Source organism: Centroberyx affinis, unplaced genomic scaffold (genome assembly GCF_046629955.1).
Source record: "Centroberyx affinis isolate AG114_WGS23_722 - 3 ecotype Tasmania unplaced genomic scaffold, CSIRO-AGI_Caff_v1 ptg002953l_1, whole genome shotgun sequence".
Taxonomy (NCBI): domain Eukaryota; kingdom Metazoa; phylum Chordata; class Actinopteri; order Beryciformes; family Berycidae; genus Centroberyx; species Centroberyx affinis.
In genome coordinates, this window is record NW_027281068.1 from 106170 (window position 1) to 123042 (window position 16873).

The following is a 16873-nucleotide window of genomic DNA, read 5'->3' on the forward strand; positions in this document are numbered from 1 at the left end:
GCTGTTATCTCCTGACTTACAGTATAAAGTATAAGTTGTCCAGGTCTGTGTTAAATCATATATAGGAAAATAAATCTTCCCAAACGGCGGCCCATAGGAGATAATCCTGTTAAATGGAGGTCTGTGGCCTGAGGTACATCTATTTGAGGGATCTTGACATGAGAATGTGTGGGAAACCCTGACACAGGTTACTCAACACTGATTATGAGAGAGGAATATGTGTGTGTGTGTGTGTGTGTGTGAGGCTCGCCAGGGGGGCCGACTGAGACTAAAGCACACATAGATAGGCGCCTAGCTTCTAAGGTGCTCACACATGCATACGCACACACATTCACACAATGGAACTGACTGAAGCCTGTATGCACAAAGCCTCTAACAATGTAAACACCGGTCTGGGCTCTCTGGTCAGGTTACATGGCCAAATTAACTTTAAAAACCAAAATGGTCTCAGATCCTGCACCCTTTCTGCCCAGTGCTCCAAAATTATTTTCTACACATGCACCGATAACTAATCCACTGAAGAGGAGGATGAATGGACCACTGTGATGGCAGAGATGAAGACGAGCCAAGGATGTCGCTCTTTTGTGCCTTCATCTTTTGAATAAAGGAATGAAACCGGGTAGCAGGACACGTCTCACAAGTCCATGATTAAAGGAGCAGTTGCATCTGTAGAGTGTTCTGTACTGCACATTGTACCACTGAGAGTCAGCATGCTCTTTGATACTGAGGTTTAAGATAATGACTTAATTCAGACTATGAAAAAACACTTTTCTTTTTAACCTTTTGTTTTTTAATTGTTAAATTGTAACCTCGTTTCTTCATTGTACTGTTCAAAGACTCAATATGTCAAACAAATCAGTTAGACACCTTCTCAAGTCTCTGTTGAATCCGTTTCAATTCTGTTAAATTCTGCCTAAATATGAAAGTTTAAAAGGTTTAAAAAAAAAAAAAAAAAAAGTTTAATTGATTAATATAAAGAGTAGTAGTACCTACACCGTAAAAGTGCAGCACAGGTGAGACCATTGCATCTTAGGATATGTAATTCTTATCTATATATCAGTATATCAGTCTGTACATACACACTGGCTTAGTGGAAGCTAATTCCACATCACATATTTGCTGTAAAACGTGCTTCAGTTCACACACAACTGTGTGTGTGTGTATATATTTGGCTTGTGGCAAGTGGGAGAAACAAATGTGATCTGGGTCAGTAGTCTCTCTTTCACTCAATCTGTTTTTTGGCTGCTTCCTCCAAAGGAAAATGGGGTAAAAGGACACATTAAAGGAGAAATCGCAACTGTAGTCAGTATCTTTAATTATCCGACATGACAAAGTCCTACTGTACTGTACATTATACTGTGGCACTGAGAGTCAGCATGCTCTTAGATACTGAAGAACCAAGATAATGACTTAATTCAGCCTATGAACACACTTTTACCGGTCCTTTTGCTTCTTCACAGTACTGTACAGACTCAACGTGTCAAACCCATCAGTCAGACACTATCTCAAGTCTCTGCTCTAGTCTTCAGAAATAAAAAAAACAGTAATAGTTGTGTAATCCATTTGAATTCTGTGAAATACTGCCACTAAACATGATGTTTAATCGATTAACATATAGATTTCTTAAACAAATATTCAGTTGGATAGTTCTGGTCCTACACCATAACCTAGTGCAGCACGGATGAGACCATTACAACTTAGGATATGTAACTATTATCTATACATATATACATAGCTACACACTGGTTTCCATCAGCGGTGTATCAGGTGCAGGTATCTACAGTGCCTTTACCTCAGGCGCATATAATACATAATAATAAAATATTTAGTGCAAGCTAATTCCACATCACATATTTGATGACAAACATGCTTCAGTTCATTTTTTCTTTTTTGTGTCACTGTTGTTTTTTTTCTCGTGCTAATAAATTTCGCCATCGTCACTTCATCCAACGCTCTAAAAACTGTATGAAACGTGTAACTGGGTGTTGAGGGGTTACATGTGTGTTTGTGAGTGTGTGTGTGAAAGAAAGAGAGAGAGAGAGAGAGAGAGAGAGAGAGAGAGAGAGAGAGAGAGAGAGACAGAGAATATATGAGAGACAACAAGGTATATTATGTGTTAAAGCGAGTATTCTTGTATCCTCAGGTCAGTGGATTAAATGATAAGCCTTTCCGCTCCTCGCACTCCTCGTTGGTTGTTGATCCTTTTAGCCTGACGATGAAAGCTATAGAGGGCGCGGTGAATAAATTGGGTCTTCTGATACTTCATTTTCAGGGGCAAAGAAAAAAACAAAACAAAACACCGGATTGTTGAGGATCCAGGAAGCTCTTCTTCTGTCTCTAGTTGTCCTTTTGTTTGTCCGGAAGCAGTGGCAGGATGAAGCTAAAGGAGGGCAGTGGGGAAAAACCCAGCTAGTGTTCGACATTATGTTCCTGTATCGTTACATCACTTACATAGCCTACTTGGATGTGTTGTTTAGTGTGGAGTTTGAGGTGTGTGAGGGTGGGTGAATAAGTGTGTGTGTGTTTGGAGGGTGGGGGGTGTGTGTGAAGTGTGCAGATATGGGTTGGGAGATAGCATCTGAGAGTGTCCTTCTTGGTTTTTAGATCACATTCTCAAACAGCTGCATGGAGTTCATGATGTTCTCGTCCTGAAAAAGAGAGAAACACAACTGTTTGTCACCTGAGCTCTGAAGTAAAAGAAGTTAGATTTTTGTCATAAATTGAGCTGTATATGCTCAAGAACAGGGGCATGAAATGTATGTTTGGCCACAGTATTCTGAGAGTTGAACCAGCCTGTTTACTTTCTTAGCCGTAAAAGCAGTTTTTAGAGTTGAAAAGAATATAGATTTGATTGAACACACGTTGGCTACCTGTGTAGTGTGTAGTAGAATTAACAGACTTGCTTGCTATAGCCAAACATTACCAGCATATAGTTAGTGGCTTGTGTTAATTTGAAGCTATGCTCATAAGTTTTAGTCCTACAGGTACACTAGCACAATCAACAGAATGACCAAGTATTTTGTAATGTGTGAATGCTTGAGTTTGGAAGGGAAAAAACATCAGCTACTCTTGGGGAAAATTGGCAAGTAAATACTTGCTGGTTTAAAATATTAAAGCTTTGTCAATTCTGCCCCAAGAGAAGCTGAATTCTTGTCATTCCTTTGGCTCTTTTGGATTCATGCACCTCGGAGCAGCTGCAAGGTTGCAACAGAATTTTTTTTTGCCCAATGTTTGATTTAGGGGCAGGCTGGCCCTGACGTTATAAAGGTTAAAGGGATAGTTCACCCTAAAATGAAAATTCAGTCATTATCTACTCACTGCCATGTCAGTCAAAACACCATTGAAGTTCACAGGACCAAACACACAGTGAGTTAGTCCCTGTAGTTCTGTCTCAGCCTTCTCCCAAGACTTTGACTTTGTTTACAAAACTTTGGATGTCTTTGGAGGGATCTTTGGATGTCTGGCAGAACACTCAGAGTCTTCTGCCAGACATCCAAAGAGTGTATAAATATTGATGGACATTTTATGTTTTTTATGGCTGTAAAAATATATCTCTCTTAACATCAATAGTTTGGGAGAAGGCTGAGATGGAACCATGGTGGCTAACTCACTGTGTGTTTGGGTGGTTCTACAAACTTCAATGGAGTTTCGAATGGCATGGGGGTGAGTAGATAATGACTGAATTTTCATTTTGGGGTGAGCTGTTCTTTTAACTATGTCAGAGTGTCAATCCCAATACTCTGAAACAAGGTACTTATTCATATTATTCATATGAACCTCAGACATGTAAACCTGCTGCAGCAGTATTAAAATATATTCCAGGCCTATTAACTGAGCAAAATGGTTTGGATTTCATTTAATGATGCAAAACATTTCAACATCAAATTAGATCGCTTGGGGTGTTTTGGAATATGTGCATAACTCATATTTTGCAGATGTTTTGCAGCATTATGTCAATGTCTTTCCGCCAATTGAATATTCTACTAGCATGAACCGCCTCCATGCTCTAGTGGTTTGGGTTAAGTGAGGTTCAGCTGCTGTCTCACGGCCTTGTGGTTGCAGTGATTACCCTGAGAATGGGAGGTTGGGTTTTACTACAAGCTCTAAATGGAGACCAATCCATCTCTGCTTGGCACTGAGGATAAAAGAGAGCGAGCGGGTCTAAGGCTCAGAAATTAACAAATATCCTGTACTTGGGGTGCAGCAGCACATCCAGCTGCCTTGCCCTACAGTAAAGCTGCTCTGGCTTAAAGAACATTTTACACTCACATTTGCATTTTGCATTTAATTCTTGTCCATACAGCATAACAGCAGAATAACAATAGCATAAGGTTCAATTCCTTGACCTTGAACATTACAAGCAACCAATAGTTAGCAGTGTAAGGATCAGCTGAGCCTTATTACCCTGACAATATTTGTGTGAAAGGAAAGGAAATAAAAGAAATAAGGTTTTTATCTTATTTCAAGATGATTGTCCTGATAATAGAGACGTTCTAGGAAAGGAGAAATGACAAATGACAGCATATTAGAGTGAATAGAGGAGGAAGATCTGTGGGAGGGGGTATGATTCAGGAGAGATAGGGAGATGTGAGGTATTTCTTGAAGAGGTGAATGACGCATATGTGGTTTATCTTAGTCAACATCTGGTGAACCAGTAACAATTACATCACATTATGTCACTATTTGTGTAGATGTGTAACTGTGGTTTGGGTTTAGCTATTGGCTATTGGTTTCTGTGTGCAGTTGGGTGGAAAAAGGTGAATCACCTTCTGACAGGTCTCAATGAACTCCTCGATGGTCACTACACCATCTCTGTTTCTGTCCATTTTCTGTAGGAAGAGGAAATAAGAAGCACAATGGACAGAAAACGCACATGAGTGAGGATAAATTCATGGTACTTTGCAATGTGCCTTAGAGCAGGGATTGCAAAGTGACCTTATTGTGCAGTGTGTGTATGTGTGTGTGTGTTTCATTTGGTGGATGCACAGAACCTGGAAGAACTTGTCCACGTGCTCAGAGGGAGCCTCGTCTCGCACACAGGGGTAGGTGTACCTCCCCATCATGTCATAGATTGACTTCATGATCGCCAGCATCTCCTGAGAGGAGAGGTGAAAGACTCTGATTTCAGTCTTTTTCTCAGTTTCTGAATCATTTCTACGTCTACATATTTCCAGTGTATTTTATGGGAATAAAGCTGGCTTTCCAAACACAAGACAAGATTAAACATGTGGTCCCCCTTGAATGACGCAGTCCCTCATATGTCAACTTGTTTTGACCTGTAGCCTAATAGCAGCGCCCGATGCACCAATGCCAGAATGCAGTGGTGAGTCATGGTGAGTTTTGTTAGAATTGAATCATTGCTGGTGCATTTCATCATGGGGGACAAGTCATTCTAGTCCATGAACAAAACAAACTACCAAGGTCCTTTGTAAAACCTGTGTAAAATGGGTCTCAAATTTTGTCAGGAAAGCAAAACAAATTGTCCAGCAAAACAAAAGAAATTAATGTGAACTATCACTATCACTTGTTGTGTTTATATGTGGTGAAACCAAGACAGGGAGCAGAAGCCACTGTAGCTGTGGAGAACAAGCTAAAGAATTGGTGCTCCAGAGGCCTGTGTATTTTTTTTTTTTACGTCAGCTGGCTGTGGTTTCCAAATTGTGACATGTTCTAGACATGTTGTCCTCCATGAAAAATGCAGTAGCCCCTTGGCCAATCACTAACACCATGCATCATCCCTCCAAGTTTCATCATAAGTTTGAAAATTTGTGTGCTTTTTTAAATGCTAGAACACATTGCCAAAATGCATCATCCCTCCAAGGTTTAGCAAAATCACATCAGTATCAGATATCGCATTTGAATGAAAAAAACAGTGTTTTGGTTGAACTCTCCCCGCTGTCTGTGATCCTATGTTTCTCAAACCCTGCAGAAGTGTCACAACTGCACAGCCTGTTGTCACATACCTCTTTGGTAATGTAGCCGTCCTTATTAATGTCATAGAGGTTGAAGGCCCAGTTGAGCTTCTCAGTGACCGAGCCCCTCAGCAACACAGACAGGCCAATGACAAAATCCTCAAAACGGATTGAGCCATTTCTGTCGATGTCAAATGCATTGAATAGGAAATGAGCGTAGGTGGTTGCATCTGTATCACAGTGGGTGGGGGAAAGAGAGACAAGGGACAAAAACACGAAAAACAAGAAAACAGGAGCCAGGGTCATATCGTTTCACAGCAGAGATTGAATACATTTTGCTTGCATGTAAAAGCAAGAGAGAGGGAGAGAGAAAGATAATGAGAGAGGAGAGATTGTTTCATCGTCTAACCTCCTTGGGGAAAGAACTGAGAATAGATGGACTTGAATGTCTCCTCATCAACCAACCCACTGGGACACTCCTGCCAGAGAGAGGGAGGGAGAGAGAAAGGGGTGTGTATTGGAATATTTCAGGCCTATATATGGCATACTAATGGCGGTAGAGCAATTAAGACCATCTCAATTCTCCGTAAGATCGAGCAGCGCCCGGACGTACGTTCTTGAAGCCCCTATACAGAGACTGCAGCTCCTTCTTGGTGAACTTGGTCTGAGCCTGCAGCTGGTCCAGCCCCTCCGGCTGGTGACGCACCGTCGACAGCTCCAAGTCACTGTCACTACTGTCTGTGGAAGAGAGAGAGAGAGGGATGGACAGAGAGAGAGAGAGAGGAAGAGAGAGAGAGAGAGAGAGAGAGTGGGAAAGAGAGAGAGAGAGAGAGAGAGAGAGAGAGAAAGACGGGGAGAAGGGAAAAGATCAAGAGAAAAAGAGGGAGGATGGGGTAGACATTGAGTGCGAGGATGCAGGCCAACATTCAGGGAGGGACGGGACCACATGTTTAAGAGGGAGGCATCGGTTACAGGAACGGGTGGGGGAAGGTGCGAGAACAAGAGAGAGTTAGCAAAAAACTATAGAAGAGCAAAAGGCAGACGAACGGGGGACTGAAAAAGAAGAGGAGGTACTTTCTTTATAGTGGGGTCGCTACCAAATAAGCATTGTTTAGGTTTATCTGTGTCCAAAAAGCCACAGTTGTGAGGTCGAAAATTTGAGAAATTCAATCAACAGCACCTTGTAATGTAATTTGTGTGGCGGCAATGTTGGTTACTAGTTCACACACTAAGAGAAAGCACTGCACGACTGGGAAAAAGGAAACATCATTCAAAAAGAGTTTCTGGAAACCATAAGAAAGTCAGGTTTCTGCCGTTTCCATACTCACCATCTTTAGACAGAGAGAACAGAGGAGGAGGGGTGTTGATAAAAGACACCAAGATGGAGAAAGAGTGAAAGAGAGTAAATGGAGAAAAGTGGGAGAGTGATAGTAAGAGGAGGAAAAAAAAACAAAGAAAATAGTCAAGTCAGATTGGATACTGAGAGAGATATATGATGGCCACTGAGCGCTCCAGAGGAAAAGAGTCAAGTTATATTCTCAAAAAACATCCAGCAGAGCAGTGAAATACAATATACAGACAGTTGGCTAACATAAACCAAAACCATAGTGAAGGGAGCTGACAGTGGGAGGCAGTCCGTCCTGAAGTCACACTGGATCGTTTCTCTCATGTTCATGAAAAACAATAAGACATACAATACAGTCCTGTACATGTTAGTGCTGGTGAGGGGGAGCCAGCAGGAGCCGAACTCTGACTGGACTCCTCCACTAAAGCCAGAGAGGAATATTCCCATAGACTCAATGGGACATATGTAAAGTCAAATGTAGGTCTCCTTTATATCCCTTTTACATTATCCTTTTGTCATTCTTGCTCATCTCAGTTAGACTTTGCTGTTTAGATGAAGATGAACTTGTGTTGACATTACCATAGCCCCATAATGCCTCACATTTCCATAAACTCCAGGGTTACACGTTTTTTGTCTTTGCGACAAAATCCAAGCCAGACTTATCCGTAATTTATGGAGGAAAAAAACCCAGCATTTTCACAAATTTTCTGAAATATATTCAAACACTAAGACTCATTTCTATCATATCTAGTATGAATGCAATATAGTTTAAATTTGCGTTTTCATAATATCCTTTGAAATGATCGTAGAATGGAATCTTAATTAGTTAAGTAACTTAGTTAAAGGGTTAATATTTTTATGAATGAGGCCCATGGTACTTTCTCTCTCATCTTTCTTAGCACTTTCTCCCCTTCAATCCATCACTCTCCACTTCTTTCTTTGTCTGGATCTATCCAGACCTGGGTGACATAATATTCGCAAGAGTGGAAGTAACTAATTACATTTACTCACATTACTGTAATTGTATTGTGGAGTATTTTTCTAAGTCAGTAATTTTATTTTTACTTAAGTTTGTTTTTACTGAGATATGGTACTTTTCATCTCTACTTTTCAAATCACATCCATTACAGAGTACATATGTAGTTTCTCCAAAAGCAACAGAAACTGGACAATTGTAAATTGGCCAATTGTGGAGCTTTGCTTGTGTGCTTTATTTTATAATTTACAATTTTTCAGTTAAAAGAATTGAGCTTGAACTCTGTCCTCTTTTAGAATTGCATGGGAAAGATCACATCTAACAATGTTCTCTTTTCTATAAAGTAAATTTTACACATTACATTTTAAAGTACATTTTCAATTAGCTACTTTTTACTTTTACTTAAGTAGATTTTTACACCGATACTTGTACTTAAGTAAAATATCAGCAAAGTAACAGTACTTCTACTTGAGTAGGACATTCTATTACTTGTTCCAACACCGAATATTTACAAGTGGGTTAAATGAAAACAAATACTTTCCTCTCTATCCTCTCCGCCCGGTCTCTGCTTCCCTCCCCTCCCTCTCCCCCTCCATCACCCCCATCATCCATCTCTCTTTCTACCCCTCTACCCCTCCTCCAGCCCTCTTTCTACCCCTCTACCCTCCCTTCATCTCTCTCTATGCCTCTCCCCCTCCTCCATCTCCTCCATCTCTCTCTCTACCCCTCTACCCCCCTCTATCTCTCTCTCTCCCCTGTCCCAGGTTGTCTCACCGGTCTCAGTGATGTCGATGAGGCCCAGTAGATGCATCAGTTTGAGGAACATGATCACCAGGCAGACGATGCCAACTGTCTGCAGTCCCTCCGTCTCCCACCTCACACTCATCCTCCCTTCTTCTGCTATCTTTTTCCTTCACAGCCCTATTCTCACCTTCGCTCCACACCGCTCCATGCTTCTAAATTGTCATGACCTATGTACTATTTATGTACTTTTCCCTCAGCCGTTCTCAGTCTCCAACTCTCTCTCTCTCTCTGCTCTTCTTCTCTATCCCTTCCCGTCACCGAAACACTGTCAGTCACCCGTCGCTCTCCTTCTGTCACAGTTTTCCTCTGTTTCTCTTACTCTATTTAGCTCCCTCACTCTGCCCTGTTTTAATAGACTATCTTTTTCTAAGCTCTCTCCATCTCTAATGCATCTTGTCGGTCCTCAATCAGGATATTATCCACAACTAAAAGCGAGGTTTGATGGTCCGATTCCTTTATTAAGGTCAACTGGATTGTAAAAATACCTCCAAAACGACAACAAAAAAAAAAAAAACGAGATCCCAAAAAATCTGGACCACAACTTTAATCCGAAAAAAATCCAATCCGAGGAAGAGCTGGCTCGCATACTGTCACATCACGCATGTAGGTTTTTGGTACAAGCAGACAGTTGGTTTGTCTGCATGATTCCTCCAATGAATGTTATTCCTCTAATTGGTGACACAACCAACACCAAACGATATCCAACATACTGTATATCTGTGGGTGAAACATGTCACAAAATTCTCCAAGAATGGCTGATGTTCTGCCACTCGCTCCTTTATTTCCTCCCTCTCCCTCACATCTTTAATTTCTGCTAATTAACCTGTGAACTCCTGAGAAACCAAAGAAATCCGGCATCTGTCACACCAAAATACTCATATAAAAGAGACAGTGCCTCAGGGTACAGGAGAATACCAATGCTCTAAGTGATTAAGGGTGACTGGAATTTTAATTTGTATTGTTGAAGGTGACACACACAGGAAATAATTTGCCTTTTAAGGAATCAGAGAGGGTGATGGCATAGGTCAACAGGTGTCCCGAATCCCATTTTCCCAGTCAGCTCCTCAATCCACTTTCTAATTGTTCTCTTGTCTCTCCTGGGATCCGTAACACAGATTTAATACTGCATTCACTCATCGGAGGCCCGGGAACTTTCACACAGTTACACCATAATACAGGGAAACGGTGAGCGAAGGATCCCTCGGGCCCTGTGACACTTGTTCAAACCTCATTTCATTGTCTCAGTAGTAACATTTTGGAGCGATCTTTGTCCCCCTCTAGTGGAGAAAAAGGGGAACCACAGGAGGGAGACGGTGGTGTACAGTAACAGGATGTTTTCACCCCAAATGTCCTGAAATTGAGATTTACACTACAGAGACGTAAGTCGATCCTTTACACGGAAAAAGAAAAAAAAGAAGAAAAAAGACAAAAACAGCATGCCACTGAGAAGCTCTGTGGAGGTAAATGGACCTGGATGTAGTGGGCTGTCTCAAAATACAAACGTCTGCTTTGAAAGCTTAGGTAATAAGACACGGTCCAAGCCTCTTTTCAACTTTTGTAACTTTTCTTCTGCAGGTTCAGGAAATGGATAGATGGGTGGATGGATGGATGGATAGAGGTTCCTATCTTCTTGAATGCTTGGGCAAATGGAATCTTTTGACTGCAAGTGTTCATTACAAGCAATCTATCTGATAAATAATGTAAAAGCCATCAACTAAACATAGAAATGAGCAAGCAAATAACAAATGAACAAATCTCAAAACTCAAATCCCTTCCGTCTCTGTCTTTATTGGTGCTACACACAACTAAAATGTCCTGCACTGAGACTCAAATGTGGAGTAAATACTGGATATTGGTATCAGAAAGACTCAAAATAGGCCTCATGCAGCTCTAAAGACAAGGCTAACTCCAGCATGGGGAAATATTGATGTCATCCCAAAATAGGATGGACTCAGTTGGATTTAACCCAATATCGACACCAGAGAAGAGAGGACCAGAAACAACAATCAAAGGCCAGCAGTTTGGTTTTAGATCAGATCAGTTAGCTGGACTTCAAACACACAGAGGTGTGTACACACACGTGCACACTACACACACACACACACACACACACACACACACACACACACACACACACACACACACACACACAGTGTAAGCAACATCAATGGACGTTTTGTTGAGTGCTGAGGATATAAATAATGTAGCAAATAAAGTACTTAACCTTGTTTGTCTGTTGATTAATGGAGAACATCTGATGTGCTGTTGATAGGAATGTATTTTTCTAAGTACGGGGGTGTGTGTGTGTGTGTGTGTGTGTGTGTGTGTGTGTAAAGGAAACACTGCATCGAAAAGGAAAGTGAAGGAGCAAAATCATAGTTACAAAGGCAGCCACACATGCGAGTCATACTCAGTTGAATACCAAGTGTGTGTCAGCTTTACAAGGTCTGACATTCATCTCTTTCATATGTGACATTTTAAAGCAACATGAGGCAACTAACAGAGTTCCAACATGGCCAAACAGCTGGCACCAGGAGGGCAGGTGCATTAATCACAAAAACTGTTAAATTATATAATGTGGCAAGGGGAACAGTCTGAAATATCATGACAACATATGCCAAACACAGACAAGCTGCATTGGCAAACAGTGATCACAAGTCGAAGCTTATCGACCAGGATCGACGTACACTTAACAGACATTAAACACTAAACACTACAAAACTACCACAGAATTCAACACCTCTGTGACAGTCTCTGCAAAAACTGCGAGCTGTGAGCTTCACCAAGCTGGTATTTATGGCAGCGCTGTCACTTGGAAACTGCTTGTATCCAAGGCCAAGGCACAAATATGCATAACCTGGTGTGAGGAGCACAAACTCTGGACCCCTGAGTAATGGACACAGTAATATAGTCTGATGAATCATCTTTCACCCTTTTCCCTACGTGCAGACATGTTTATGTTTACATTTGGAGAAAGCCAAAGGATGCCTTCAGCCCACAGTGTCTGTTGCCAACTGTTAAACATGCTGAAGATGAGGAGATGCAGAAGTAGATGAGAGAATGACACTGTAGGTGGTAAATTAGTCCCACTGGGTGATGATGAAGTGATGAAGTGGCAAGAATAAAGGAGGAAGATGGATAATGAGAGAAATGGGGGGGAGGGGGGGGATTTTCGGGGGCTACTGAGGGATGGCCAGTGTCCTTCAGGGTCCTGGAGGAGTACTCCAGGCTCCATATTTAGGCGGCCTCAGAGAAAGCCTGTTCGATACTGCATGTATAATTGATGTGAAGTAATGCTAAACCGGGGTGTAGGCCCTGCCTCTCTGAATCACCACAGTGGAAGAAGGGGGGTGGGGGTGTTTTTGGAGGAACTGAAGATTGGAGAGATTGAGAGGAGTGATAAATTATGAAAGGACATTACTAATGTTTTTGTTGAATTTATTACTTATGATGCCTGGCCATATGAGAAGCACTAATGCGCCGACTGGAGCCTTTCTGCTGTAATTGCTTGGCACACTGAGTACAGGGCACTCTGACTGGCTGGCCTTTGGCCTAAAACTCTAATCAAAGGGTAGAGCATCATTCAAAGAGCACTATCCGATGTCTCTTTTACAGAATGTACACATCTAAAGGCACATCAAGGTTTTACAGTATATCTCTTAGTAGGCTAAACAAACATCCCGTAAACTATCCACCTTTCAAAATGCCATATGCGCAACTGCTACACTGCTGAAAACAAATACATTAATACATAATCATTAAAAAACTCTGAGTTCATTACCCAAAGGTGAGTTTCATTCCAAAACGAAGCATCCACCATTTGAAAAAAAGTGACACCTACTTTCAAAATAAAAACAAAAAATAAAATAAAATAATGATAATGATAATTATCATCATTATAATAATAATAATTATTATTATAATTACAAAAATGTGGTACTTAAAATACAGTAGGCAGTAACTCATGTCCTTGATTGGAAAAATTATCAAACTTTTACTGGGTCCTGGCTGACTGGATCTATACATTATAGAGAATAGACATGAATTTAAGATTATGAGTTCTTAAATAGATACATGCACTTTAGAACTCTACTCAAATGTTTCTATAATGACTTTAATAGCACTAAACATTTAACAGAGTTCAATAGATAAACAGTAAAGTAATAAGTCATCATAGCTCCAGCCATGCCAGTACTAGCAGCACACAGGGCCCTTACCTTCAAATGAAGACATGGGCTCCAGGATGCCAAACTGCTTGAGAACCGCCATGAAAAGAATGATGACCACGCCAATGGCAAACAGCTCCATGCCCTGGATCCCCATGGCTAGGACAGAGGAGCCCACTGAGGGCCAAGCCCGCACACAAAGGCCTGGCCCTGGGGAGAGCCAAAAGGAAGTGCGGGCCGGCCCGAGTCAGGCCAGGCTAGGCTACTCAACAACAAGTGTTCTCAACAGAAGTGAGCCGTGGTGACAGGTAGCTAATCAATCACTCTGGGTAGTGGGAGACCGCATGGGTTTGTATCCAGACCCAGGCCACTGAGACAGCATGAGAACAAGGCCAGCGAGCAGGATGATGGTTGCTTTAATGTCAACAGTGATGATGAAATGGAAAATTTGTGGAAGCCGACATATATGGACAACCTCCCTCTCTAAACCCTGAGGGAAAATGGGGGTTGTGTCAGGGGCCATTTATTATAGTGCATTAAAGGAGACGTTTAGAGTCGCTTTCCAGACTTTCCTGCTGCACTTATTCTCAGGGGTTCTGACTGGCAAAGACACTGATTACTGTTCACCCTCTCAATCCACACAGCAACCATGAGTCTTCATGTTATCATTTGTACTCCCACAAATGATACTAAATTACATTTTGATCCTAGATGAAAAGGTCTTTAGGAAAAAGCAAGAATTCCTGGGATGCCTTGGTATCCATGTAATTTTTCATGATAAGCAAGTTGGTCCCAGCTTTTCCCGATAAGGGGGAGAAAGGCCAGTGGAATAAAACTGACTTGCTGAAATACAGAACATTAGGGGACGGGAAATTAAATGCCCAAGTCTTCTCATCTTCCATGCAATAAAACAGCAAAACAACATCATCAATTATAAATAAATAACCTCATTATATGTGACAACCACATGAGCAATTTGTGAAACCTCAGCTCTGGAACAAAAACATCAGTACTCTACGTCTGCAATGTACAATACCAGCCGAATACAATCTGACTTTCTAGATGGGATAATATGTATAACAGACCTGCCTGTAAAACAAACTATCAATCAATATAAAATAAGCAGAATTCAATATGCTGTGCAAAAACTGTGTGGAAGGAGGCTGTTTACAGTCCAAACAATCAACACACTACAATCAATAGATCAATCATTTACTTGTGGGAGTTTCAACTCCCAAACTGCTTCAGTGCTATTTTTAAAGCAACCAAACATCCATTTTCATGTTTTGTTCCTCTTGCCGTATCCTCAGGTCCATCAAAGCACCTTTCGGGATAGATTTCATTTGACCGTGAACAGTTCAATTTAGGTTCGGTGTTGCTTGACTCAGCTCAGTCCCGTCTGATACGGTCCAATTCAGCACTCGCCCAAATCCAGGTCCAGATATGGAAGAGTATGGCCCTCGAGAGGAGGCAGTTGGAGCAGCGTCCTGGGAGGGAAATCCTGAGAAACTGAGTGGAGCTCTGGGGAATGAAGCCTCCCCCAGCGACTACCTCCTCCACACATACTTTTCCATCACTCCCCTTTCTGCGCTCGTGCTCTCCTCCCTGAATTTATCTGTTGCTGCTTCTCCTCTGAACTTTTTCTCCCTTCCCTCATCACCCACTCCGGCCGAGTGACCGACTTCAGACTGAAGTGACAGCGGTCAATCCAGGGACTTGGCCTGTCCGTCCAACTTCCTATCCTTCTGGTTCGCCCATCCTCTCCTTCTTCTGGTCTCTCCCGGGTCTGCTGCACTCCTCCTCTTCTCCCTCCGTCCTTCTGATTCGCTTTTGCGTCCAGATCCTACCGCCTCCTCCCTCCATCTCCACTGTCATTCCATCACTTTGGCCAACCGCAGACTTTCTCCCTCCACTCGTCTCTCTCTCTCACTCTCTCTCTCGCTTTCCCTCTCCATACCGTCTCTCCTCTCTCTACCACATCCCTATCTTGTTCTCTTGTTCTCTTCTTCTTCTTCTTCTCCCCAGCCATTAGGGCTTGCGGACTAGGGGTGAAGTCACATTACCCGACTTAGGCAGAGAGTGGGAGAAGATAAGGGGATCAAAACACACACACACATGCACACTCACACACACGCACATTCTCACACACACTCGCACACAGAGATCAAATAACAGGGACTCCCCAGTCCCACTTCATCCCCCTCAATCCCTCTCTTTTCATCTCTCTTCCTTTTCTTTGTGAGCTGCAGGCAGTTCAGGAGTGAAACAGAACCCTAAATATTATTGAAGGCCTTTTGATAATGTCTCAAAATCCTTATGACTCCTGCAATGTGTGCCATAGATTGTCATAGAGAACTTCAGAAAAGGATGATTTGGTGGTTTGGAGGTGAATGCATGTGTGTGCATGTGTGAGCATGAGTGTGTAAATATGTGTGTGTGTTTATATGTGTACATGTATGAATTTGAGCGTGCAAGTGTCTGTGTGTAAGTGTGCGCATGTGTGTGTGCTTAGTAAGTAAAGAGAGGATAAATGATGAGTGTGCACTTGCTAATGCATCGAGATATAATAGATGGGAGTGGATACAGGTGTGTGTGCGTGTGCGTGTGTGTGTGTGTATGTGTGTGTTCGTGCATTGACTTGGTTGGAGATAGGAGACAGAGATGGGAGGCCAGAGTAAGAGAGATCAATAGCTCTGTGGTGTGATGGTAAGTTTCCTCTTTCTCCACTGGCTATTATTACTTTACCAGAAAAATCTAAATCAACCATCAAATCACAAATCTATTTTAGTTCTACACAGAGTTACAGTCTACAGTTACTATTCCTCAACAAGTGCGACTCTATCTATCATTACGGCAAGTGCAAATGAACTTGAAGGTCAAATTTAGATTTCGGCAACCTATTTCTGGAGGAGAGTGGATCAGGTGGCATGCATTCACACACAATGTGCATGTGTGTGTGCATGCACTTGTGCATGTTTGTGCATGTGTGTTTGTCTGTGTATTTTATGCATGCTGATGTTTGAGTGTGCGTGTATGTGCATGTGTGTGCATGTGTGTTTGTGTCTGAGTCTATTTTTGTGCATTGTGTCTATCTGCAGTGTGTCTGCAGTGGTGGAAAAAGTACTAGAATGTGCTACTCAAGTAGACGTATTACTTACTTAGCTGATATTTTACTTCAGTAGAAGTAAAAGTACTGGTGTAAAAATCTACTTAAGTAAAAGTAAAAAGTAAAACTTAGTAAAAGTTACTGAGTTACTTTTCAGAAAAGAGAACATTGTTACATGTGATCTTTTCCATGCAATTCTAAAAGGACGAGAGCACAGAGTTCAAACTTGATTCTTTACACACACCTGGGCTACACCTGGCAGCACAATCAGGTCCTCAAGAGCCTGGCATCAGCTCTTGAGTAGAAGCGGGGGGTGACCAACTCCTTGCCCCCGAGAGCAACCAATCCCCTGAAGGAAACAACATTCGTCCGAGAAGGACAGAAAAGGCCCAAACATCCTTCTACCAAGCCAGAAACACGACACTTATGCATGGCCCACGACTGGAAGATGCTGGTGGATATTGGCCAGCAGCTAATCTTTCCACCTGAGATTGCTTCCACCAACCTTAGGCCGGATTTGGTACTCTGGTCCCCTTCACTGAAGACTGCTTACATCATAGAGCT

The 16873-nt window shown here is 42.0% G+C and overlaps 1 protein-coding gene across 4 annotated transcripts in view; it reads right to left on the reverse strand.

Annotated features, from left to right (window-relative positions):
- Positions 1-1329: 1329 nt before the first annotated feature.
- Positions 1330-16873, reverse strand: part of kcnip3b (Kv channel interacting protein 3b, calsenilin) — a 38121-nt gene continuing 22577 nt past the window's right edge. Inside the window, exons 1-7 of one of the 4 annotated variants that reach the window (XM_071536861.1) lie at positions 13255-13360; positions 6526-6650; positions 6322-6391; positions 5964-6142; positions 4992-5096; positions 4767-4829; positions 1330-2648 (exon numbers count right to left, since the gene is read on the reverse strand). In XM_071536861.1, the coding sequence (XP_071392962.1) occupies positions 2601-2648; positions 4767-4829; positions 4992-5096; positions 5964-6142; positions 6322-6391; positions 6526-6650; positions 13255-13360 (696 nt within the window). In that variant the 3' untranslated portion in view covers positions 1330-2600. Of the gene's footprint in view, positions 2649-4766; positions 4830-4991; positions 5097-5963; positions 6143-6321; positions 6392-6525; positions 6651-9007; positions 9120-13254; positions 13361-16873 lie in introns of those variants that run through there. The other 3 variants (XM_071536860.1, XM_071536859.1, XM_071536858.1) reach the window with 3 other exon arrangements.